Below are 26,146 nucleotides of genomic sequence, written 5' to 3' on the forward strand. Positions count from 1 at the left end.
CTATTATATGAAAATTAGTTGTGTCAATTCGAATTTAGATGGAAATGAGGCACACCAAAAGTTGGAATCAAAACCTTTTGTGAGCATGGTTCTAAGTATTGGTATCTTATTGCCCGTGGGTGATATGTACCGGTTTTGCTAGTCATCGATATTGATACTGTGCTGATATTATAAATTATATCATTAGTACGGTATAGACAAGGGATAAAATGGTCAAAAAACTCATTTTTTTAAAGGAAATTCAAGGGTATTCTTATCTGATACAGCCGATCTAGGCGGATACCGTATCTATATCATATCGGTTTTGCGTGTTACCGATACCCATTCCGATACCGTGCGTTAAAATCATGTTTGTGAGTGATACGAGTAAAATAAAAACCACTCAAAATATGACACGTGAACATGGTAGATCTTGAAGAAGATTGGTGGGTTGGATTCTCGTGTCAGGTCATATCTTCCTAAACAGAAACCAACTTCAAATCAAGCATTTACTATTAGTATTCTAAATAGGAAACATGCATCACCTTGTCATAAATGGTTCAAGAAGATCTATGATAGCGAGATTAAACTCCCAAATTAATAAGGGGTTGGAATCTCCCCAAGAACTCTGTAAATAGAAAATTTCCATTACAGGACTCTCCATGTTTATTCCATTTTTGAAAAGAAAATTACTAACCCAGAAAACGACATGCCCAAGAAGGACTCTAATCACAACCTACATCACAAGGTACTATACTATGAATAAGACCTCACTTGAACTAGTATGGATCAAGTTCTCAGCTTTATGAATTTAATCTGTCGTACGTTCAAGACTGCGACCAAAGAACTGACTTAAGAATCGGAGAATCCCATCGGAGTTCACTCCGACCACCTTTGGTATCTCGTTTCATTTATGCTTTACAGGTTATCCACTAATCATAGGTTTTTTATTTTAGGTCAAGTTAATTTTGGAGGCATAGACCATGATTGGCAGTCTATACATGTATATATGATGTTACACAGTACAAAGGTCCTACACTATAATGAATAATACAAATATAAAAAGTATCTAATCAATCAAATATATAGAGACACTGTCTCACACAAAGGGCCAAACATCAAAATAAATACATGAAAGAAGAATCACTGAAACCTGTCCTTCTATAAAACTCTCCTTCAATAAATGGACAAAAATTAATAGATAGGTTTTTAAATATTCTCGTGACACTGTCACACTCTCACTTCCCATATATGCTGACACATTGTCTATAGTTTTTCATTTCAATCCTTACCTAGCCTTCCTTTTGACTCTTAATTAACCTGTCATGCACACCCTACGTACCCTTATTGGAAAACTTCCAGCCCTAAAATGTCAACATCTACACATAGAATAATTTCCCTTCCAGTGAAATAAATAGGAATTTTATTTTCCCCTCATGGCTTCTAGCCTTCTTGTGTGGGGGAGTTTGGATGACTTAGAATCCAAACCCAAAGAATTAATTATCATCATTTATCATTACTGGAATAAGTAACTAAGTAGTCAAAGTATGAGTTGAGCTGGGGCCCACCATTCAAAAAACATACTTAGCTAGGCTTAATTTCTCAGAATAGGAGGGAAAAACAAACCTTGTTCTTCTTGGAGCATTCTATACTTTATAGAATGTTCAACTGAAATCATTTCAGTGCCACGTGAAATGATTGTCATGTCCCTATGGAAAGTTGGAAATTCCTAGAGGCACGATGGTCACAGTTGGAAACATGTATCAACAATTGAGATAATAAATTGCAATCGTGACAATATTGCTGGATTACTGCTAAAAATGAATAAAATTATAAAACAAGGGAAAAATCTAACCGGTTCTACACTAGACTTGGCGGCTGCCCGTGGCCATGCCTAGACACATAACCACTTTGGGACATCTAAAAATGACCGCCTTACCCCCCACCCCAATGATCTGAAAAACTGAAACCACTCAATGATTTATTATTGCTTAAAAGTCGATTACATTAATCAATCTGACATCTACACAAAAATAAAAAACAACCTAACCGTTAACCAATATAACCACCCAAAATAAAAATGTATTTATATGTCAATTGTTATAATCAAATCTGAATGAAACGTCCGGAGGAGGAGGAGTAAGGATTTGATGCTGCCACTCTCTACTGAATGTCTGCAACTGCAGGGATGTAATAATAGCCACCACCACCACCCTGACTTGAATTGTTGAATACCCCCTCAATCTGATTCTCATCCAACGTTGGTAACAAATAAGAGTAGTTCTTCTGATCATGAATTTGAGCTACAGATGATATCACTGGAGTACCGTATGTGAAATCAACACCGTCCATCATTAATGTCCCTGTATCAAATAACATAGCTGGAGAACCATATGTGAAATCAATAGGCAAACAGGAGTACTCATCCATCATCATGGGATTCGGCACATAAGAGAGAGGCAGCTGCTGGTGTAGTAGTAGAACATCATCATCTGGTGGAGATGAGAAGTACTCTATCGCTTTCTCCAATAAGTCAAATTCCTCTTCTTCTGTCCTGTTCAGTTTCTGGTTCACAAGCTCAACCTTCAAATCCAGTTCAGTAGAGAGAGTCTTGAGCTGGTCTAAGGAATAATGGTCCAACCGCTCGTCCCAAGTAGGGTACTGATCAGCTTTGTCTTTCTTTCTACGCAATCGATCCAATTCAGCTTTAACATTCTTTGTTTTGTGGATGAAGAAATCGGCAATACCCTCCTCTCGTTTTCCTCGTTCATTCATATCATGCTTCTGAAACTCTTTCAAGATCTCACAGACTTCGGTCTGGTTCTCGGGCCAAATCTCTGGTTCAACCAATCGGTATGAGTTTCCTTGTTTTGGTCCGAAGATGATTGCGCAAGCTTTCACATCGCAAAGTATGGAGAACTCACGAATCTTCTTCTTCAAACCCTTCACTCTCTTCTGGAAAGTTGTTCTTCTAGCCCTTTCGTTGCTTATGAGTTCCATCTTTGCTTTTGATCTTCCCATCTTCTTGTGTTTCTAACGTTGTAATTTCTAAGAAAAGAGAAGCAGATCATATATATATGAAGATTATTAATCCCTATTTTAAACTCCACAGATTAAGAGTGTAAGATATACAAATTAACACAGAGAATCAAAATTTCAATTGTGAAAATCATAAAACCCATTTACCTAAATCTTCAAACAACTTTCTATTTTAATTAATATGATGATTAACCCATTCTTTAAATCAAAGTTAGTAAAACCCTTTAATCTCTCTCGATCTCTCTCTAACTGCTTCCGAAAAGAACATAAACTCCTTTAAGTATTAATTAAGTGGTAGATCGTAACAAGCTCAACCGATGGAATTTAATGGCCAAAATAATTTTACAAGTTGCGCAAGAGAGAGATAACCAAAGCTCTTCTAATGGCGGACAAAAGAAAACCTGTGAAACAGAGAGAGAGAGAGAAAGAAAAGGAAGGTAGGAATGGCTTACCAATTGATGGGCTGAAGACAGCTAGCGTAATTGTAAATAAGTAAAGAAGGATTAATGAGGCTATAAATAGTGTTTTTCCCACGTTCCAAGAACCGATATTGGTCTGTCTTCAAACACAAAAATTAAAAACTAAATAAAATCAAATCTTTTCAAATTTTAGAGTATTTCGTTTGATGCATAAAAGGAAGGAAATAAAACACATGTGCTTAGTTCTAAATTTCTCTCTAACGGTAAAAGGATTTGGGTTGATTTCATGATTTGGCACTATTTTTTTGTTTTCCTTGGGTACAAAGAAAATATCTGCTAAATCACTCATTCAAGGGCGATTTCATAAACTAGTAAGTAATTCAGTCTTTGGGGTGAACTACAGAGTGGACAGTGGACGGTAATTTCGTATAGTCGACCCTAAGGGTGTAAATCGTTGGTCCGGGCGGTTTAGGTTGGGTCTAATCGGTAGGAATGTTAATAGATATTCAAAAAACCGAATTCGATTGTTTTGTGGTATCCGAATTTTAATTCAAATAATCCAAAAAAAATTTATCCGATCTGAATAGATATCCAAATAATAATAAAAAATTAACTAGTGTTCTTGAGGGTTTTTGAAGATTAGATAGGTTCTAAAGAATGAAGAAATGAGAATTATGAGACTAAAACAACTGAGAAACAAGGATTGAGAGTGAATCGTATTTGTTGGGGGGAGGAAGGTCTAGGTTACACAAGTCAGAGATGTAAAAAATCGAATTCAATTCTTATCCGTATCTGTTTAGGGATATACGTATATGGGCAGGGAATATCAGGATCCGATTACATCCAATCGGTATTCGATTTGTTTACTGTCTACTAATCGGTCCCCTTACTTTAAGATCCTGCACCATAACCGACTTATTTAAGTAATTGGTCCTCATAGGCTAGGCATGGTCCTATTTATAAATGGTCGTTCGGGTATCAATCTAAAATTGAGCTCGTACTAAATGGGCTACAATCGGACTATGCAAGTTTGATCCATATAGATCCTAATGAGGTTCAATTCTTTCGGACAAAACAAGAACTTATTTGAGAGAATCTTTCTCATGAGGCTAACAATTAAATAAGTAAATCTAAATGCATTTGAAGTTCTATGGAGCTCAATCTCAATGGACATACATATGATCACATTTCTAACAATTTAAATCGCCCTGATTATGTGTTTCGTTTGTTTTTTGTCCATTAACTTTTTTTTTTTTGGGTTGAAAGCAAGGCTATTCATTCATGCGCACCCAATGCCAAACAAAAGGAAACACAATACAGAAAACTAAAAGATAACATGATAAACACGAGGTATGGATAGGCGGTATCCAAAACCAAGGAGTGGAGATTGACCCGGTCTCACCTGCCATTGACTGGGTCATCCAGACTAGGGGTGGGTTCACAAACAGTTCCCTAGAGAACAGGCTGTAAACACAACTAAGTTTAAGCGCATGCACAAACGTGCCAATAAAGGGGTCCTCGTACTTGCCAAACCGGACAAATCCACACTGCCCACTCGTGTCGACATACTGCCACAGCCTACTTTCAAACAGACTTACCAGAGAGGCAAATATCTGATGGACCGACGAGTGGGGTATCATCCGACGATAGGAAATGGTTGATGAGGATTGAACGACCGATGGAACATCCAAGCTGACGAAAAGCATGATGCCACCAGCACCAAAGTCGGCAACACCTACAAACACATAGAGAAAGAGAAAAGAAAAACCTTCCTGTACTGGTAGCCCCTCGGTGGTGTCCACAAAAAACCCAAAAACGGAAACCAGAATTTGGATCCCAAAAACAAGGTTTGTTTGCCGGCAATGGCAAGAAACCCTAACAAAACACAAAGCAGGGTGCTTTAGGAGAGGGGAAGGGAACGGGGTAGGAAAATGGTTAATATCGAAAACCTCCCTATCAAAGAGACTGAGCAATTTCAACTCTCTCCGGAGATTGTTCCGAATGACCTAGATCGATTCAGAGCAGTCTTCGAAATCTCCGGCGAGACTGCTCCATTGTTTCCGACATTGAACAAGCCCCCTATGCACACCGTACCGATTGCAAAAGGATAAGACGGAAGCCCACCCAGGGATTACAACACCATCGCAAGGCGGATAGGAGATTGGGTGTGTATCGGCGGCCACCCGAGCTGGTGTTGTTGCTGGTGGGCTTACGTGCTTAAGCGCTGTACGCACAACACCAATATGAGCGCGTCATCCTCTCCCACTCCCAGTAGCAACGTACACGATGACGCAGAGCTCCCCAGCAACTTGTAGCAGGGATCAAAAAATTGAAAGGATTTCAGCACTTGAAGGGGTTATTGCTGCAACCGTCGTCGCTAGAGAGAGATAGAGACACGAAAAATATAGAGGAAGCAAGCCCAAGTGGTGGTCAAAAGAGGATGGGAGAAACGTGCCCATGGATCTGAACTTTTGCCCTATAGAACCTGGATGAAGACCGAGAGCTTTTGGTCGATGTCGCCATAGGTGAAGCTCTGTTGTTTGCAAGAACAGATCATGTCGACGATGGCGTCGACATCGTCGTCGTTGGCGTCTTCATCGTTGGCAAGGCCGATGGTCATGATGGAAGAACTAAGGAGGATATGGAGAAGGAAAAACGCAGGTTCAATACACGCACAAAGGCGGAGACAGAGACACGCCACAAAGGTGGAGATCAATACACGCCAAAAGGCGGAGACAGAGACAGAGACACGCACGACTATGGAAAAGTAACAACAGCGAAAAAAGAGAAACAAAAACCCTAATGGAGGTCTTTTACTTTACTAACAAACCTGATTTTCTATGTCCATTAACTTCATAGTGTATTAATATTCAATTATCAATTCTATGTTTTTACTTGGCTCATAGTCCTTTATATATAGCTTATGTAATGTGAGAAGATAAATTAATCAATGGGATTAAGAAAGAGTATATATTTGGGATAAAACAAAGAATTTAAAGGATAATTAGGGTAAAACAAACAGTTCATAGACGGGCTTAAATGTGTCGGGCTCAATCGAGCGCCCGTTGGTCCATCCCCTTGCACCTTAGCCTGACATATTTAGCTAACATGTTGGGCTGGTTTGGGGTTTTCACCAATTAGGATAGGTCAGTCCTACTAGTGCGGGCTTAGAGTTGATGCCCTAGTCGATCCCACTTGTCGGTCCTAAAAGCTATGCTCCAAAGAAAAGGAGGGGTCATTTTCTATGTACTAGGTTTGTGAGTCATAATCGTAGTTAGTAAGACCGTGAACGGCAATAAAACAGGTACAAATACATACGACAATTAAACAAACTAAATTGAAATCCAGAGTAATAAAATAATACAATAATGATACAATACGTATTTAATATGTCATCTCTGTAAATATAAACACAGATACAAATTTACTTTAAAACAGACTTGTACACCACCCAATAAACAACAGGGTAAACCAAGTATGCCAGAGCTTCTTCTCTGTTTTAGGTCACTAAAAGAGTCTTTATCACTTTCTACCACTAAGCAACTTACCTCTTTTGGGTCTCTACAAAGTAACACTTTATTGTGTTCTTGATGGATAATGATGGCAACTCTAGCAAAACAGTTGCTCTTGTTATCTCGTGGATGGTTCTTGAAATACTTGGAGGATTCGAAGTGATCAATGACATATTGTTTGCCAAATACACAAATGATGCTGTTAGGAATTTGGGTAGAACTCATTCTCAAAAATTAACCGTCAAAGAGAAGATGTCGAAGTGTACCTATAATCCATCGTATTCCTCATTCATATCCGATATGAGACTATTTTTTTTTTCCGACTTCCGCGTGAAACCCCAATAGCTGCAATCACAGTCAAAGGCAGAGAAAAGGAAGGGACAGGCAGGTGGAGAATTTGAGATGAAAGTATCTTTTGGTTGCCCTTAAATCCAAAGAAAGAGTAAGTTCCATGGAAACTTCATTCAAGGTAGACTTTTGCTATTGTTGCAAATTAATTTACCAATGTTTAACCCTTACTTGATTTGACTTGCAATCCCAATTCCTCGTAGGATCAGAACTTAATTGGACCAGGCTGAGAGAAGCTCAATAATAGCTCATCAAGCCCACAAGCTTTTTTGGGCTCAGACCAGGTCTAAGCCTTGCCAACCATCATGAACCTCGGACCAGGCTCAGGACAGCACACCAAACCAAGTCCATAGCCTGTGGCCCATTTCCCCAGCTCAAACATCATTGATGATGCTTTTTACCCATAGATAGTTACGGATTGAAATACCATTAATAGCCTACACGGTAAAGGGTAAGGGTAAAGCTAAGGGTGTCCATCGATCGCTTCGATCTGGTATTGGATGGGTAGAATCGGTTTTGGTGTGGGAATGAGTGAATCTGAACCTTAATCAAAGGGAAGGTTCGGTTTGAATTGGTTTCAGTTTTGCTTCGGTTTGGATTTGGTTTTGTTAGCGGTTTGATATTGGGTTTGGATTCGGTTTACCATGTATATATACATAATTATTGAAAAGCAATGTTTTTTATATTTTCAAGTTTGTATCGATCTTATATTGGTTTGGATTTGGTTTCGGTCTAATTTTTATGTTTGATGCAGTTTCAATCAGTTTTGGTGGGTCTGGTTTTCAGCCGGTTTCATGATACCCTATTCCAAAACCAAATCAATACCATGGAAGCCCAGCCCAGCCCAGCCCAGCTGAAATTTTTCATGCTTTAAAGCAAGCCTTACTGAGCCTACCCCTACCCCTACCCCATTAAAGCCCCAGGCTTGGTTTGGCTCCTCTCCAAAAAAAAACTAATGTTTCTAATGAGATTTCTTTATTTGATACCATTTGTTGGGATTCTGCTCAAAAATTAGCTATTAAGAAGAAAGTATAAAAATTCTTATAAGTCTTTACATCTCACATTCGATGTGGGGTCATTGGTTTCACCGAAAAACATCAGTTCTTTCATGATTTCACTTATCCCAAGGTGATGTTTCATATAATATATTGACTTTAATTTGAGATCAACGCTCTAGAAAGTATTGGAGAGGAGCTAGAGCCCTGAACATGGTCCGTAATCTTAAGATCAAATTGGTTGATTCGTCCAGATCGGATCAATAGGTCGATCCCGAATATGGATCGATTTAATAGTGATCCACTGGTAAAATCCAATGATAAAAAAGTAATAAAAACCGATTTTTATTTTAAAAAAAAAAAGGCGGAGGAGGGAGGGGAAATAAAAAGGTGGGGGGTAATTCCATTCGATGTGAAACAGATTTAAGACGATCGGGATTTATATTGAATTGATATCGGTTGAGACCAATCCCAATTAAACCATGGCCCGAAAAACATGTTAGGTTCTTTTTTCGGCAAACCTCTAATGCAATAAGCAAAGACACAAACTAAGGTCAGATTTGGTATGATTTCTATTTTAATTTCAGATTAATTTCATGAAATAGTTAACAAATAGATTTTAGTAGAAATTGAAATTGTTTTGGTTGTATCAATATGAAATATTTCAAAAACAAAAAAATTCTTTTGGCAGTTCAATTTCTGAGATTAGATTCTATATATTTCTTTGAGAAGAGTGGTGGTGGTGGGAGGGTGGTAGTGAGAATATTAGGAGAAGAATGGTGGTATTTAAATTTAACATAAAATTACTATCTTGCCCATCAAATTAACTATAATGTGGTCATTAATGATCAAGAGTGAAATCAAATGAAATAGAAATTAATTTCTATTTCACTGAAATAAGGTGTGAAAATCAAATCAAACACTTTTGAAAATAAAAATTACCCCATGAAATTGAAATAGAAATGGTACCAAATCAGGCCTAACTGGTTTAAGACAGAAATCCAAAAGACACAGGAGCGTAGATGAAGACGCTCTCCTCCATTGTTGCAGCAGAAATGGCCATTTTTGTTCCCTCCTGATGGGGTTCCCCTCCAGACATGAAGAGGTGTATCATCTCGTTATCTCATTGTCGCTTGCCGATTCTCTCTTCTTTCCAATTGGGTTCTGCTCCCGGCGTCTTCCCATTCTTCTTCGTCGGAAGTTTGAGCCACAACCTCTCCTCCTTAGGCTTAAGTGGTACCAGTAGGCCTTTCCCTGATTATTCCCCGAAGAAACCAACCATCACAGACGCGGAACTCGTCCTCCACATCTTCACTGCTATCAAACAGCGACGCTACGAGCCACTTCGACGCGTCCTAAAGCCTTTTGAATCCAAATTCAGGCCCGATCACCTTATCTGGGTCCTTGTGAGAATCAAGAACGATTACGAATTGGTTATCGATTTTTTCAACTGGGCATGCTTGCGTAGAGATCCGACCTTGGAAGCTCGATGCATAGTTGTTCAGATAGCCGTTTCTTCTAAGCATCCGAAGACGGCTCACGAACTTATTCGTGATTTCTGGGTGAAACCCAAGTTAGATGTTGGTCTCTCCTTCAGCCATTTCGTCGAACGTTTGATATACACTTATAAAAACTGGGGTTCGAATCCCCTCGTCTTCGATATTTTCTTCCAAGTACTTGTTGAGGCTGGAACGTTTAATGAAGCAAGGAAGCTGTTTGATAAAATGTTGAACTATGGAGTGATTATCTCTGTTGATTCCTGTAACCTTCTTCTCTCTCGCTTGTCGAACACCTTTACTGGTGTTGACATCGCCTTGAAAATTTTTAGTGAATTTCCTGATATGGGTGTTTGCTGGAACACCGCATCACACAATATAATAATCGACAGTCTCTGCCGATTAGGGAAACTAAAGGAAGCTCACTCTCTTCTCCGTGAAATGGAGTCAAGGGGCTGTGTTCCTGATGTTATTAGTTACAGTACTCTTGTTGATGGCTACTGTCATGCTGGGGATCTCCAAAGAGCACTGGAGCTCATAGGGGAAATGGGACTTAAAGATTTAAAGCCAAATGCATTTACCTATAATAGCATTATCGTTTTCTTGTGTAAGAACAGTCAAGTAGTAGAAGCAGAGAGGGTGTTGAGGGGGATGATGAGTCATGGCATAGCTCCGGATAATGTGGTGTACACTGCACTCATTGATGCATTCTGCAAATTGGGAAATCTACAGGCTGCATATTGGCTCTCCAATGAGATGCAGAATCGCCAGATTGTTCCTGATAACATAACATATACTGCCCTCATTTGTGGGCTTTGTAGAAGTGGAAAGATGGTGGAAGCAGATAAGTTATTCCATGAAATGCTTGGTAAACGGTTGAATCCAGATGAAATCACTTATACCGCGGTAATTGATGGTTATTGCAAGGCAGGTCAGATGAAAGAGGCTTTTGCTGTTCACAACCAAATGGTTCAGATGGGTCTTACCCCTAACATTGTCACTTACACAGCATTGGCAGATGGTCTCTGTAAACAGGGAGATCTGGAAGCTGCAAATGAACTTCTTCATGAGATGTGCAGCAAGGGTCTGGAACTGAATATATACACATACAATTCACTAATTAATGGTCTTTGCAAGGTGGAAAATACAGTGCAAGCAGTCAAGCTCATGGAAGATATGGAGTTAGCAGGGCTTCATCCAGATACAATTACTTATACCACTCTAATGGATGCTTATTGCAAATCAGGAGAGATGGTTCGCGCTCATGAGCTCCTTAGTGAGATGCTGGATAAAGGTCTTCAACCAACAGTGGTAACATTCAATGTGTTGATGAACGGGTTTTGTATATCGGGGATGCTGGAAGATGCTAAAAGGCTGCTAAGCTGGATGCTAGAGAAGGGTATCAAGCCAAATGCCACAACATATAATTCTCTTATGAAGCAATACTGCATTGGAAATGATATGAGGTCCACCATTGAAATCTATAAAGGGATGTGCACTCAAGGGGTGATTTCTGACAGCAACACATATGACATTTTGATAAAAGGGCATTGTAAAGCAAGGAACATGAAAGAGGCATGGTATCTTCACAAAGAAATGGTTAGTAAAGGATTCAGTCCCAGAGTGAGTTCATATAATGCACTCATCAAGGGGCTTTTCAAGAAAAAGAGATTTGCTGAGGCAAGGGAAATATTTGATGAGATGAGGAGAGAAGGTTTTGTTGCTGATAAAGAAATATACAATTACTTTGTTGACCTAAACTATGATGAGGGGAATATTGAGATGACCCTCAAGCTTTGTGATGAAGCAATTGAGAATTTTCTTGTGAAGAAGACTCACAATGAACAAAGGTAGCTTCGCTTTATTCAATTGTTGGTGATGCTTTTACAGTATTGCGTGGCTCTGGCTGAGTGGATTCTCATGGTGACAGATGCCTTCAACATACTTACCTTGTCGATTTATAACCACGGTAAGTTCTAAATCTTTTGCTCCTATAACACATGTCCCCTGTAATATCTGTTTAGATTTTAGAAGTTGGTTCGTATCTACAAAATCCAAGTGTCTAGATAAATTGCACTTAAGCTTCTTGTCTTTGAAGGTTAAATGTGTTTTTCTGTATTCAAACTATTTACATGTAAAGCTACAACTTCTAGGAAGTGATTAATGCTTCTTACTGGGTGTCGAAGAGAATTCTGTACGGAGCTATCTATGTAAAGAGTTGTCCACATTCATTGGAATAAAAAAAATCAAGAAATTAATAGTTGAAGAGATCAAGTGGGTTTAAGTTTTCGTTTCTTGACTTTTAAGGTTTAGAGCTCTCAACAAGCAATTCTTTTGACATCACCCCATAATGTGCTAGTTAGTGGCTGAGTCTTCTCAGAACACCCTCAGGAGGGGATATTGTCTTGATCACTTAAAGGTGTAGTATTTGTTGCACTCTTGGTGGGGTTTCAGTTGATAGCGTCGAGGTACTACCGTCAAAATGTGAATTATAAATAGTAATAGCTCATTGCTTATTTCTTCAGGAATTATTGAAAGCTTGGATTGGGTTTATCGATGTTGCTGGGCTGTACTTCGCTTTGACTCAGTTGACCCACAGAAACATATCACAAAATCATAAATTTCAAGCCGGTGGACTTGGTGAGAAAACCTTAATGTTTTCCCTTCTCAGTTTTCTCTGTTATAGACTTATAGGACTAACAATGTTGAATACTTGTTCGCAAATGGAAATTCATTGTACCCATGGAAAACTGCTCCCTATCCCGGCACCCCCCACCCCAAAAAAAATAATATATAATAATATCATATCCTCTTCTTTCTGTTATCTTGTCCAAATGTTGTATTGCTTGTGGTTTTTGCTCTCTACCTAAATTGGTTCTTCATCATGGTGGTACCACAGGTGGTGTTTATCTTTTTAATGGATCTTCTGTCATATCGTGGTGGGGAGGGGGGGGGGGGGAGAGTCAGTCTCTTTTTGTGTTCTTTCTCATATTACCCAAATATTGTATGCTTTTGGTTTTTTCCTCTCTCTACATTAGTTCATTGTCATGGTTCTATTCTAGCTGTGTTCTTTGTCTATTCAACAATCTGCTGTCATATCAGTTACTTTTGCTTTATTGGGGGAACATGAAATCAGTCATTGTATGTAAAAGCTCAAAGAAGTAAAATGATACATATACCAGAGATTAAGCAAATACGTTCAATGATGATGTTCAAATTGGACTTTCAGGTGATGCAAGGTTCATTGTGAGTCTTTGATTGAATTCTTCTCTCATGCTAAGGAAAACTCGATCCAAGTGGTTCCTTCATCTGACCATCATAAACCCAACCATTTTTTCCTCTTTTCAAAAACCCTAAACCCTACCCCTGCACCTTGCTGCCGATTTATTCCAGCACACTTCCCTCCATTAAAACTTAACATAACCTTCACTAGAAGGCTTCCCTACATCAACTTAGTATAGCCCTACCATCAAACCCTAGGCCCCATCAACTCCTAACCCTAATTTCACAAGTTCACCTATTTTGACCTAACCGAATTATCTAGTTCATAGTAGATCCTGGTTATTGGCTTCTAGTTGGTCTCCTACCAATCTAGGACTACATTACCATGTGGCTGACCTCAAATAGTCAAGTGTAGGCCTGGCTGCCACAATCAATGATGATGACATATAGTTCCTTGTGGGAAGCGCCTAAAGCACTTTGTCATGTGCCGTATATTACTTCTGCAAATTAATTGTTTCTCTTCCACCTAAAAATTTAAGCATGGTTTGTTTGCTTTTCTATGTGCATTACTACTACCCTTCTTCTCAGATGATGAGATACTGTAACCATGGTTTTAAGTACCGGTAAGTAGCTTATCATATTGGTATCAATATGATACAATACGATACTTATTTTTCAAAAAAAAAAAATTTTATTGACCGATGCGGGTTGATACAGTCGGATACGGGGTTGATACTCCTTTAAATCTGCAAAACAGAAACCGTGAGTGAGATACAAAATGAGAGCAACCGAAGGCCTTGAAAATTGTTTTTCTCTTCGATATGAGTTGGAGGAAATCATCTAACATAAAAAAATGACCCTGTTCACTATTTAGACAAGTTTTGGGGATTTACAATGCTCAAATCACATATCGAAACAGATTTGGGGGAAAAAGTGGTAAAGTTGCAGATCTCTCTCTCTTTTTTCTTACTTCTTTTTTTCTGTTATATGTCACTAGATTAGGTAAAAACAACTCAAATCCTTGCATCAAGTTGATATATATTTACATATTGCAAAACAAGGTGTTTTATGATTCAAAACTGTATTTTATATGTATCATAAGCACATCCATGCATTTTTTGACTATTTCCATGCATATCTTTATCGTATCTTGCGTCTCTCCGATACAATACGATACGACTCTTTAAAGCACCTTCTCTGATACGATACCCTGTACTGGTACTTAAATCCTTAATTGTAACTACTCTAATCCTAGAACCATTGATCCTTAATCCCCTTGAGATTGAGGACTTGAAATAAAAGGTTACTTAACATATAGAGAAGGGGAGAAGAATTGAAAGGTTTTGTGGTTGTCTTTCGTCTTGTATGTAATCTACAGGTCTCTATCTGTGTGTGTATACAAATATACTTACCATTTTCAATCTCAATGCCTTCAAGTGTGTATGGGAATGAGAAATGGATCTCGAAATCTATTCCAGCATTCCCTAATCTCTTCTTTTAGTTGTTTTTTTCATTCCTTCTATTGCTAACCAGACCATATTTTTCAGCTGCTAGGATGGGCTTTTGCTGATTCTGTTCTACACAGGCTAGCACCTCTCTGGGTTGGTGCAAGAGGCTTAGAATTTACTTATGAATACATTCTGCAAGGCCTCGAGGCAAATGCAAATCTGGTGAGATTACTTTCTTGCAACCCCTGTTATCTTTGAGTCACTACCATTTCCAACTTCATTAGTTGTGGACAAGTTGACAGAAAAATCATAAAAGTGTATATTGCATTCAATTCTTTTTCCCCTCCTTCTTTGAAAGTTATTTTCATTCAATGCTATTAAACAAAAGTAGATGGAAATTAAGAATAAACTATTTGTCTTTTTGAGTGTCCGGGGAGGGATTTAGGAATGGGGGATTTGCTGTATCTCATATACAGTATGCTTTGAATTATTTACTTCATCGTTAAAAATTCAATGCTATTAAACAAAAGTAGTTGGAAATCACTTATCAAAAAAAAAAAGTAGTTGGAAATTAAGAATAAACTAGGTCTTTTTGAGTGTCCAAGGAGGGATTTAGGAATGGGGGATTTGCAGTATCTCATATACAGAATGCCTTGAATTATTTACTTTGTCGTTCATTTTGTTTTCCTCTTTGCCTTATTTATCTACTATGTAGTTTTTGGCCTTATTCTGATGATTTCTGATCCTTATTTTCTTGTACTTTGCATTCAGGTCTTAACTGTAACTCTTGCTGCATTAGGATCTTTGATGTGGCTCCGGAAGAACAAACCCAAGACTCTGATTCCTATAATTTATGCGTGTGCTGGGATTCTTGCGACTATGCCATCTATCACAAGGTTTGCTTTTGAACCATATACATCACTTACCCAAGAATTGTAAGTTTGCTTAACAATGGCAATAATTTTGATATATTAATTCTATGCTCTAACAGTTCCTCTGAGTTGTTCAACTTTCTGTTTCCACATATAGACACCCAGGCCAGTACCTTTTTCCACAAGGGCTCTTCTGTTTCCTCTCTTATTTTTGCCAAAACAGAACTACAAAAGTTTGATAATCTGGCACTTTTCATCTGAAGTGAAAGCTGCCTTTCCAAATGACTGATTTTGTTTCTACTGAAGCATGATCTGTTTCAAGTTCCCTCTTTGCAATCTTAATCCTATGGTGTTTTTATATAATCCGAAATGATACTGATGGGCTATAATTTTCTTGGATGCCCATCTGATCAGCATCCTGTTGGGCCTGACTAAATCGCAATTGCTTAATATTTACGTGTTGCAAAAATGACCAGCTCCCTAAGATGGTTTAACTTAGTGTTTTTACCAGTAACAACGAAGCTTTTCATCTGCGACATGCCCCCAACGCTGCATCCTTTTTCTGCTAGTGTTCTTTTAATTTCTATATTATTTTTCATCCTTAAGCTAAACTGATGTTCTGTGGTTTACTGCAGCTATCTCAGGTGAGGTTTGGGATGGCACTTTCCAAAGGTGGTGGGTTTTGAACTTTTTACTTTCTTTGGGATGGCATTTATTAGTTGGCAACTTCTGTATGTCAGAGAACTGCAGCAGCTTAGAAGCAGTGACCGGAGGAAGGTCCAACCAATTTTGTTCAATGATGGGATTTGCCTTCCAATCTGACTTTACTGCTGAAGGATCTCCAATTTCCCAACATAGAAGAATGTAGCATGCCTTGAAGCAAACTTAATTTAACCACATTCAGGTTTAATCTTGAGGAATTCTGCTGTATTTTTTTCGCAGGCTTTCACTACTGATGATTTGTTGAAGGGGATGAATCTGTTGATGATCTTTTTTTTTTTTTTTTGGGTAAATTGCCGATGATCTTGACTTTAGGTACATTCAACACTATTTGCAAAATCCAATTGCAGTTTGTAAACTCAGATTGCCACATAAAATGAACTTTTGAAACTAGTCCACCCGTAATTGTGGTTGTTCTTGTGCTATATATCCTGATGATGCATGGGCAGTTAGCTGACCCACCATGTCCCCATGCTGGCATATTAAATTGAATCTGGCTGGTAATCTTTTATCAAATAATAATAGGAAGAAGAATGCTGTCCAGTTGCATGGCCCCTGTACCAGCGTCGGGGCCAACAAGGGGAAGTAGGGGCATCAACCAAAGGGATTTTTCATTTTGTAGGGGTGGGGCTGTGTTTGGCCGCTAACCGCACGCAACAATGCACCTTTCTTTTTCCCAATTATAAGTTATGGGGAAATGGTTTATGTCGAGGAGCATTGTCTATGTCAGCGGTCTCCTGTATCTATCTCTCTCCCCATATGAAATGACATCTTTGCCTCTTAATGGGAAAGAAGAGAGACCTAGGCCGCTGGTGTAGGCCACTCTCCTGGGCAGAAAACTCCTTTTAGATAAAACTCATATTAGAAGATAGGGAAAATGTTCTCTGTGCCACAGCGCAGCCTGCGCCTAGGCACATGAGGGCGGGCGTAATGACCACCCTGCCCATGTGCCTGGGCGCAGGCTGCGCTGCGACACAGAGAACAGCACCCCTAGAAGATATTTACATCCCTTTGGCGTGCTCCCAATGTTCCCCTATGTACGAAATTCCTTTTATCAAATAAAAATTTAATGAAAGAAGAACGTTGTTTCGTCATCAGGAGGGGGGGGGATGCTGGTCATTTCAGCGGGGGCTGTGTCTGAACGCAGGCTGCCCGCGACCAAACAGTGTTCTTTCTCCCATAATTTATATAGGATTCTCCAGAGAAATACATATCACTCTCATCCTCACATGAAAGGTCCTCTATATCTGTCTCTTTGCAGGAAATGATCTTTCTACCCCCATGCACAAACCGTTTCATCACGGGGTTCTCTGTGTTGCTTGCTTAGAGTATTCTGGCCCATAATTTTAAGAAGTATACAATTTCACTTAAATAAGGTCCCCTTCATTTTCAGAGTGAGGTGTAAGTGTGTAACATAAGCAAGTAATTTCATCACTCCCATCAATCCATTATGTTCTAAACCCCCTTAAACCATTGAATAATGATTATAAAGACAGATGAGTTGGGAAATATTAAGAAATAAAATGTTGAGATGTGTATGCTTCATGAAATTTCAAGAGACACCCAGTTTGCCTGATCTAGCTTTATACATACAAACCAAACAAATGAGTCCTAAAATCAAAAGAACAAGATAACAGAGAAACAGAGTTTTGAAGTGAAAAAGAATACAGAAATGAAGCTATTTTACTTTCAGATCCTCACTCGGATTCCTCCACAGTTGCTTCCATTCGGAGGAGAATGAAGCCAACAGCAACTCCAACAAGGGTAAGGCCATTCATGATAGCTGCAATCTTGAAAATCTCGGCTGCAGCATTGCACGTAGAAGAGAGGGCTCCCCCACCCGTTCCTTTGCTTTGGGAAGCTGATTTCAGAGAGCTCACCACCTTTGCAAAGGACCGTTCGGTACAGAGGGGCAGGCCTAACGTCACCACATTATTGTGGGCTTTCAACCCTCCAAAGGAATTCAGGCCAGCTATGTATGCTACGTTACTCTTTCTCCTTTGGGATGAACTGCGACCTGAGCTCACAACGGCAGCAGCGGCGGCGTAAGTCGCCGAAGAAAGCGTAGCAGATGTGGTCGCCATTTCTTCTGTAGCCCTAACTCTGCAAAAACAACAATTGCAGAGAGCAAACAAAGAATTTTGTAGTGAAGACAACAAATTAGAATTCGATTGGCAGAAGAGTGTGGAAGGGCAGTGGGATTACCTGAATTGCGATGGTTTCTGGGGGATCTTCTTCAATGGGATTGTGAGTACAAACAGAGGAGATTGAGAAAAAAATGAAACTTTGTACAGTTTGTATGGGGAAGGATGAAAGAGTTTGGATAAGGTGTGAAGAAGATGGTTGGCTGAAGAGGGGATTAGATGTGTGAGAAATGTCTTCCCAACTTTAAAAGTAGTCCAAGAAAAAAAAAAGTGTTGAAAAAATAAAAAAGAAAAAAATGTGTAGCCACTAGCTGTTCTTTTAATGGGGGATAAGTCATGGTTCTAAGTGTCGGTATCGTATCGTCGGGCCCTGCAATACATATCGGTTTTACTAGTCTTTGATATTGATATTGTATCGGTAGCACGGTATGGACAAGGGGTAAAATGATTAAAAAAAACTCACTTTTCAAGAAATTTTAGGGGTAATTTTGTCCGATACAACTGATCTAGACAGATACTGTATTGAGATCGTATCGATTTTGCATATTGCCGATACCCATTCCGATACCTGGCACTAAAACCATGGGATAAGTACATCCATATATGTGTTGGAATCTATGGTGATTGGAGGTAGTTTTCCTTCACCCACGGTCAAGGGAGAATGACCAAGTGATCGAATTCGGATGGATTGTGAAGAGGGTATTAGGACTATAAGGGTATTATGGACTTCGTATTATAAGGGGTAGAGGGTTTATGACCTTAAATGGGTGTGCTTTTCCTTCGGTCCACGGTGAAAGAAAATTTTCTCTATAAAGATTCATGAATCATGAGGGAAATCTTTGGACCAATTTTTTGTGTGAAGAAAATATTCATTAAAATTAAAAGTTACAAGAAGCTCTCAAATTTACTAAAGGAGAGCTTAGAGGTCCTGGTTGATGTATCATAGTTGTGAGCTAAGTAGGAAGGGGAGAGCGAATCGTTATCGTCTATGGTTCCTTGACCGGTGCGGTTCCCTAGTGCCTCTCACAAGAGGGGAGTGAGACCCATCCGGGGCACCTAACCGAACACTCTGCCCGGGTGAAGTCCACCCTCCTCTTGTGAGAGGCACTAGGGAACCACACCGATCAAGGAACCGCATAGGATAAAAATTCGGGGAGAACTTGCGGTATGACTTTAATTTCCAACTACATAGACCCGTCTTTTAAGCCTCCTTCAAAAAAATATACCATCTTGGACTTGGAAGAAAAAGATTCGGAAATTGGGGGATCTATATTCCCTCTCGTGGGCCTTTTTGAGTGACTATTCAACCAACACTTACAAATACCTAGAGAAGTTAACGGATCGAATATAAATTGGATATAACACAATCCGCATTCCCATTCGATTAGCTTCTGAATGGATTCAAATAGTTTCTAGATACCGATTTTTCGATGAATACCTTAAACATATATGAACACGAATTGAATACCGATTTTCAACTATCCAATTTACATCCTTAGTTGTCTGCGTTGAGTGGAAAAAATTGAAGAAGACGAAAAACTCGACTAAGGTTGATGTTGAAGGACACAAGCCACTACCCATTACAATTGACTTTGAAGAGTCCTTTTTGAAATTACATAGATATCCTCATGAATCTTTTTCTTTCATTTAATTTCTTGTTTAATTACATGTAACTAATAAGGGTATTTTAGTATTATATTATTTTTTGGTAGAAAGTATTTTAGTATTATATAATATTATAGGAAAGTGAACTCTATGGGGGGAGTGTGCAAGATGCACCTAGACAGAGGGGGGCTAAATGACTGCTTTGCACCATGAAAGGCAAAAATGCCAGCACTATTGATGCTTGTGTGCACACTCCCATTGGCCCCCGTTTGTAAGGGCTTCGCTCCCCCACAGAGAACTCTCTCCCTAATATTATTTATAAACTATTATTTAATCATATTTTTATAATCAGATTAGATGATATTGCTTTCGAACGGATTAGGATAATTTCCTGATACTGATTTTTCAAAAACGGAATTCCCTAAATGGATATGAATATGAATCAACTACAAATTTTCGACTACCCATTATATCCTTACAAAGACCTGGTTGAATCAGCCAAATAGTATGCGAGGCCATGCAATCCAAGAAATTTGACAAGCCTAATCAAGAATGTCATTAAGAAAGCATACTTTGCAACATAGTGCCATCAAACTACAAATAAGCAACTGTGCTCCCATCTCCAAATCTGCATGTTTTAACCAATCAGTAAATCATTCAACGAAATCCACAGTCAAGAACTATTTCCATTCTAATGCAACAAGAAAAGGCTTCAAAGTCCTGAATATACCAACAAGCGAAGTGCTACAAATAACAACCTAAAAATCACAATCAGATATTTTTCTGATGGAATATCTGATTGTGATTTTTAGGTTGTTATTTGTAGCACTTTGCTTGTTGGTATATTCAGGACTTTGAAGCCTTTTCTTGTTGCATTAGAATGGAAATAGTTCTTGACTGTGGATTTCGTTGAATGATTTACTGATTGGTCAAGGTGTTTCATAATCTAGTAAAGGGAAGCTATAGCCATTATAAATAGTTATAGTTGGACCAAAGAGAAGAGCTAACCTCATTGGTTAAAATAGTTGAATCTGCAAATTGCTAGAGAAGCTTCATGCCAATAAACTCAAATCAGCATCACAAGCCTTAACTCCTACTTATCCTCAAGCTACATTCACCCACATCTGATACCACAGCTACAATAGCACTGTTACCCTCAAGATCAAGCAGCCTCAACTATCAGTCAATAAGAATTTCAGAATTTTTCAGGGCTGTATAAGCATCCCGTTTCACTTTGGTGTTTGGCATTGAAGTTCCTGCCCCTGCCCAAACAAAGTGTATCTTAACAATACCACCAATCTTTCTGTCTCTTCCTTTAATAAATTCAAAAATGCATTTATCATCTATTCCCAGGTTGTGTTCTTTGCAGAGAGCTGACCACCCTTTAGCCAAAGATACGCGACCATCCTTCCATCGACTCGTTTTCACACGCCAATGCTTTCCACTTGGATCGCACATGGTCATTTCAGGAACTATTTTGAGATGATGTTTAGCTATCAGTGTTCTTGGAATAAACTGTAAAGGAAACATTGTTTTTGTGTAGGTAAGAATGTATAATGAAATGAAGTGAGCAAATAAATGGATAGGATTTTCTTTCCTCCCTCTCTTTCTCTCTTTGAGAAGCATGTTTGAGAAGGGTGTAAACTCCAAGTGACACCCCCAGGCACACAGTAATCTTTCCATAATAAGATAATAATCAGATAAAAGAAACAAAGTCTCAAGTAATCAAATATGGTTGAAGGCCCAGAAGTTAAAAACATTAAATGAATATTTATAGGTAAAAATTATGGCAGTAAAGAGACTGGTTTGGATTGTCTCACAGGGACCGATAAAATTGGTCTGGGGAGTGCACAATTTGAATCCTCATCACTCTTAAGAAAAAAACAGAGGTCTTGGGTCAAGTATCCCAAGTAAAGGAGCATGTTTGAGGTTTAAGGAACTCTAATAATTTAAGTATTTATCCTTTTCACTTCTGAGCTCTGAAAAGATTCCCCCTGATGTTGTTTGTTTTAAATCATTAACCTTCCATTGCTTCTTTTTCTTAAATACTTCACCTTCCATTGAGTTCTCTATTGCTAAAATTATTCTACCACCAGTCAAACATTCACCAACTCTAGGCTCCAAATTTGGATTTAGCCTCAAGTTTTTCTCTTTTTTGTTTTGTTTTTTGAGTCCAACTTACATGGTCAAGCTGGGGCTTTTTTGCATCTAACAGTGTGATCAAGGTGTGTTCAGGCATATTCACTAGGAAGCAAAAGGGGGTTGTTTTGAGAGAAGTCTTTGAGGTGCATTGTCCTGATACGGGGAAAATAACCTTTCTACAGTAAAACTAGACAAATTTCTAAAGTCTGAAAATGGGGTTTAAAACCAATTTCAAAATGATGATGAAGTTATTTTTTTTTTAAATTGGGAACATGTATAGATTATTACATGATATCGGAAGCCAAAATCTGGTACGGAGTTGGGCTTTTTCAACTGCTGCGAGCTAGTTTAATAACAGTTAAAGCACTAAAATTAATTTTCAATTTCTGTAAAGTTGAATATTCTCCTTAACATATTTCAACTGCCAGAAGGCAGTTTGGAATATTACATGGGGTACTTGGAAGGATATTTAATGTGCCCCCCCCCCCCCCCCGACCCCTTTTACCAAAATTGTTTCTTCTTCATAATTTACACTGCTTTACATACTTTACTTTGTAAGTGTAAATTTTCTCACTATTTAGCGTAAGCATTGGATTCAGATTAGTCTACTTTCTTTGCATGCATCTCTATTTTTCATTATTGTCGGTAAATGAGATCTACATCTAGTTACTAATCTTTTCTGACAATAATCTGAATATACAATGCATATGTATGGGTTACTGAGACCTACCTAATACCAAAGTAGAGACACCTTCCTCTCTGTAACTTGATGCAAACCTAGTTTTGATTCAGATTAGTAATCAATCAATACAAGTCTTATTTGATTATTATTTTATTTTGCATCTCTCTTTCTAAAATATTTTCTTTTATCTATCATTAGTAAGATCCCAATGGCCATCAGAAGCCCATTGGTCACCTGTTTGGTATCAAATATTTATTTTAAAGTTTAAGAACCCAGAGAAGCATCCCTTTGGCATGGACTAAACAGAACCCAGAACCAATGTATAAAATAGAGTTGGGCATGGACAAATCTTTTTTTCCCTTGATAAATTGGGCATGGGCATACTTGCATCCAGAACAAACCTGACTTTTGACACTTCACTTAGATGTCAAGGGGAACCCGATGTAAGGCTTTACCTAGCCACTTCCCTTACTACCAAACTACTAGTAGAAGAAACAGAAGTCAAATGAAAACTTCAGGCATTTTTCCCACCTAATATCTGGACAGATGCAAGAGCTTGTCGATCTCCATAATGTGAACCTGTTGTGATTGTGGGTGGCACTGATGACAAGAGACCAGCAGTGATTTGCTGGAGGGAACAGATCACCAAAGAGGTTGAGAGGGTATGTGCAGTACCATTTTGCAGTAACAGTCTGAAACTAATAGAAATTTTCCATCATTATTATTATTTATTACTATGGGCAATGTATATCCATTCAGCTCAAAAATCTACTACATGGCATGTCGATGGGCCCAAATTTTGGGACAGATAAACCTTTGGAGCCCCTGTTCACATGTCAAATTTCAACCCAAACAGAGTTTACCAACTGGAAAAATAGAGCTTTGAAAATCCAGGGCTATGGGAGAGTGCACAGTAGTGGTCAAAGTACCATAAGCAACCATGGACATGCATTGAGATGCATAACAATACATGGGAAGACTACGGTCGAACTTCAGTCTGAAATTTGACAAATGGCGTATGTAAACCATCCACTATTTATCCAACTGTCGAAATTGCAACATCATTTTTCCATTGGCAAAGTTCTGTGGACTGTCAAAGGGAGCTCATCTTAATGGAGCATGAACTGGGTGGCTTTTTGGATGGGAAACTATTAGAAATAGGTCCCCCATAGCCTCAGAATTAGTTCCTTGTAAGCCCTCCAAAGTATATCTTGGAAGCATCTTATGTCTATAAGACCTTAACACTTTTCTGCTCTTTCTATACATCATAATTTTAAAAGAAAGTGGGGAAGGCAAGAATGTTAGCATTTTATAATTTCTACAAGAAGATGGTGTAGAAAAACTCACCAAATCATACGGCCTTTCTGGCACAAATGAAGCCACAAAATATGGATTCTTCAGTCTACCCAAGCCAGCTGCTTTAAGCGTCAGCGCTTCTACCACCTTTGAACGAGGAGATCCATCTACAGAAAGTTAATTTGCAAAACTGTAAATAAGCAGAAATACTAAAACTTAAAACGTTTAAGGGGATAAAATAGAGTTTTTTACATTTTGGTCTTCTTCTGATTCTCTTGCCACTTAATTCAGGAAAATTTTGAATGAAAGGGGTGCAGTTGTTTATGATTCCCTCTGCTTCTGGTTGTTCTTCCTTCTTTAGATGCGGAGCTTCCTGGTCATAGTTGTTGTTATAAGCCAATGTTTCCTGCTTCTCACATCCATTTGTACCAAAAATTTTAACATTGAACACTGAATTGCCATCATATTTGAAAACTAAAAACTCTCCAAGTTTCAAAGACTGATCTTTCACGAACCCCTTCCACCCATTCTGAAAAAACAAATTGTTGTCAACTTGTTCCAGTTCCACATGCCAAACTCTCCCATTACGGCTTCTTAGGATGGCCTTGTTGGGTATCAAACCATTGAAGTGGTTGATAAAACCTGGCGGTATCTTCTGCATAAAATTAAAAAAAAAAAAGGAAACAAAATCAAAATAACAAAAAAAAAAAAAAAAATCTTCTTCCCCCCCCCCCCCCTGTGAGTAAATGATGCCTTTGCAAACTACTACGGGAAGTAGCTCTGAAATCCATCAATCAAAACTTCACATTCCTCCCAAGTCTCCCTCTTGAGTAACATCCAGTCGGAGAAACAGTCATGGAAAGATAAATAGCTCAGAGAAAAGCAAAATGGAACAAACCCAGAACCTAACAGAGTAAACAAAGAGAGAAAGAGAGAACATTTTACCATTTTTTGAGAGCTGTGGTCAGGGAGATAAATCTTGAAGAATTCAGGGATCTTCTCAGGAGTAATTAAATTGGTCTTCTTCTTCTCGTTGGAATCTCTCACCATCTCTTCAGTGTTCTGACCGGAGACGGACGGAGAAAACAATAATGACCAGAAGGGTTGCGTTGGAGAGGGGGGTTGAGGTTCTTGGAAGGGTGAAACTTGCAGGAGAGAAGATGCAGAGAACCCTAAATCATGAGTGTAGTACGTAGGATAGAAATGGATCGAACGGTGTGGATTTCAGTAAAAAAGGAGGTTTTATTAAAACCCATGCGCAACTGTCCAAGAAGCATTGTGTGTCAGGACGAATCCCGCCATATTTATGAAACACTGTTACAGTGGAAACAGAAAGTGATACTAGATGATGATTGTAACGCATTACCTACTGTTTCCTAATACGGTAGATGAGTAGATCTCTCTCTCTCTCTCTCTCTCTGTGGTTTGTAAGATGTTCGTTGTACGCATTTACCAATTGGATTACAACGAAATTCTTTCCAAAATAAGGGTTATCCTATGGGGAATCATACCCTCAGTTCTAAAAGCTTTGCAAAAATTTGCAGAGAATTAAAATTTCTTGGATCTTGTGGGAGGAAAACAATACCACTTTTTCTCTTTTTAGATCAGTGAGGAATTCCGTAAATGCTAACATGAAAATCCAAACTAAAACAGTATTCTAATTCTCAGTACTTTAAGATGTGAGAATTGAGATTTTTAAATATCAAAACATTTGCCTAATGCAAAACTGGCAATCTCAGATTACTAATAGTAGTAGAGATTGAAGAATAGATACTCTGGCTATGTTTGGACTGCCAAAAGTAAAGGAGTTTAGATGAACACATACACTAATCATTCCTTTTGCTTCAAGGAAGAGATGGGAAAAGTTAGATATTGTCCTGGAGTCATTAAACATTCCCAAGAAGTGGATCTATGCAATACCTTTTCCTTCCATCCGAAAGTTTGTTGGGTGTGGTGGTTTTTATCTAAATTGGTTAAGGGTTCAGGTCAATGATTTAAATTAGGAGTGTTAATCGATTGGGCTTGGTCGGGCTTAATCAGGTTTAACCAACTTCAAGCCTTGCATCGTGTTCGCCCGTTTAGCTAACTGGGTCAGGTCTGTATGGGCTCAATCGGTCTCGGGATATAATTGAGTGCAAGGATCAGTCGTTAATCAGGTTGTGATCCTATTTAACTCTAGCTTGTCTTTAAACGGGCTCTAAATGGTGCAATCCTAAAATTGATCTCT

General features: G+C 38.6%; 4 protein-coding genes and 1 pseudogene across 5 annotated transcripts; 2 read left to right on the forward strand and 3 right to left on the reverse strand.

Moving 5' to 3' along the window:
* Positions 1-2,142: 2,142 nt before the first annotated feature.
* Positions 2,143-2,979, reverse strand: LOC122659015 (agamous-like MADS-box protein AGL82). The gene has a single exon (XM_043854181.1). It carries the CDS (start codon positions 2,977-2,979, stop codon positions 2,143-2,145), a length of 837 nt encoding a protein of 278 aa, XP_043710116.1.
* Positions 2,980-9,341: 6,362 nt separating this feature from the next.
* LOC122660380 (pentatricopeptide repeat-containing protein At1g05670, mitochondrial) lies at positions 9,342-12,232 on the forward strand. The gene has a single exon (XM_043855662.1). It carries the CDS (start codon positions 9,390-9,392, stop codon positions 11,640-11,642), a length of 2,253 nt encoding a protein of 750 aa, XP_043711597.1. The 5' UTR covers positions 9,342-9,389; the 3' UTR covers positions 11,643-12,232.
* A 51-nt stretch (positions 12,233-12,283) lies between these two features.
* On the forward strand, positions 12,284-16,336 carry LOC122659016 (annotated as a pseudogene).
* Positions 16,337-17,586: 1,250 nt separating this feature from the next.
* LOC122660304 lies at positions 17,587-18,399 on the reverse strand. 2 transcript variants are annotated; one of them, XM_043855548.1, is made up of 2 exons: positions 18,256-18,399; positions 17,587-18,153 (listed from the first exon to the last, which is right to left on the reverse strand). In XM_043855548.1, the coding sequence occupies exon 2, from the start codon at positions 18,132-18,134 to the stop codon at positions 17,748-17,750; it is 387 nt and encodes a 128-aa protein (XP_043711483.1). In that variant the 5' UTR covers positions 18,135-18,153; positions 18,256-18,399; the 3' UTR covers positions 17,587-17,747. The 2 variants fall into 2 exon arrangements, with proteins under 2 accessions (XP_043711483.1, XP_043711484.1); XM_043855549.1 differs by having other exon boundaries at positions 17,587-18,163.
* A 2,579-nt stretch (positions 18,400-20,978) lies between these two features.
* LOC122659017 (putative B3 domain-containing protein At5g66980) lies at positions 20,979-25,034 on the reverse strand. The gene is made up of 4 exons (XM_043854182.1): positions 24,865-25,034; positions 24,172-24,574; positions 23,971-24,086; positions 20,979-21,314 (listed from the first exon to the last, which is right to left on the reverse strand). Exons 1-4 carry the CDS (start codon positions 24,967-24,969, stop codon positions 20,979-20,981), a joined length of 960 nt encoding a protein of 319 aa, XP_043710117.1. The 5' UTR covers positions 24,970-25,034.
* Between the last annotated feature and the right edge of the window lie 1,112 nt (positions 25,035-26,146).

Source organism: Telopea speciosissima, chromosome 4 (assembly GCF_018873765.1).
Source record: "Telopea speciosissima isolate NSW1024214 ecotype Mountain lineage chromosome 4, Tspe_v1, whole genome shotgun sequence".
Taxonomy (NCBI): Eukaryota; Viridiplantae; Streptophyta; class Magnoliopsida; order Proteales; family Proteaceae; genus Telopea; species Telopea speciosissima.

Bases quoted from the DNA above. Each gene is read 5' to 3' on its own strand.
- LOC122659015 (XM_043854181.1), bottom strand. From the start codon at position 2,979: ATGGAACTCATAAGCAACGAAAGGGCTAGAAGAACAACTTTCCAGAAG.
- LOC122660380 (XM_043855662.1), top strand. From the start codon at position 9,390: ATGAAGAGGTGTATCATCTCGTTATCTCATTGTCGCTTGCCGATTCTC.
- LOC122660304 (XM_043855548.1), bottom strand. From the start codon at position 18,134: ATGGCGACCACATCTGCTACGCTTTCTTCGGCGACTTACGCCGCCGCT.
- LOC122659017 (XM_043854182.1), bottom strand. From the start codon at position 24,969: ATGGTGAGAGATTCCAACGAGAAGAAGAAGACCAATTTAATTACTCCT. The intron at 24,087-24,171 runs GTAAAAAACTCT...AACTTTCTGTAG, and splicing joins AATCAGAAGAAGACCAAAAT to ATGGATCTCCTCGTTCAAAG. The intron at 21,315-23,970 runs GTGAGTTTTTCT...TTTCCTTTACAG, and splicing joins CAGAAAGGCCGTATGATTTG to TTTATTCCAAGAACACTGAT.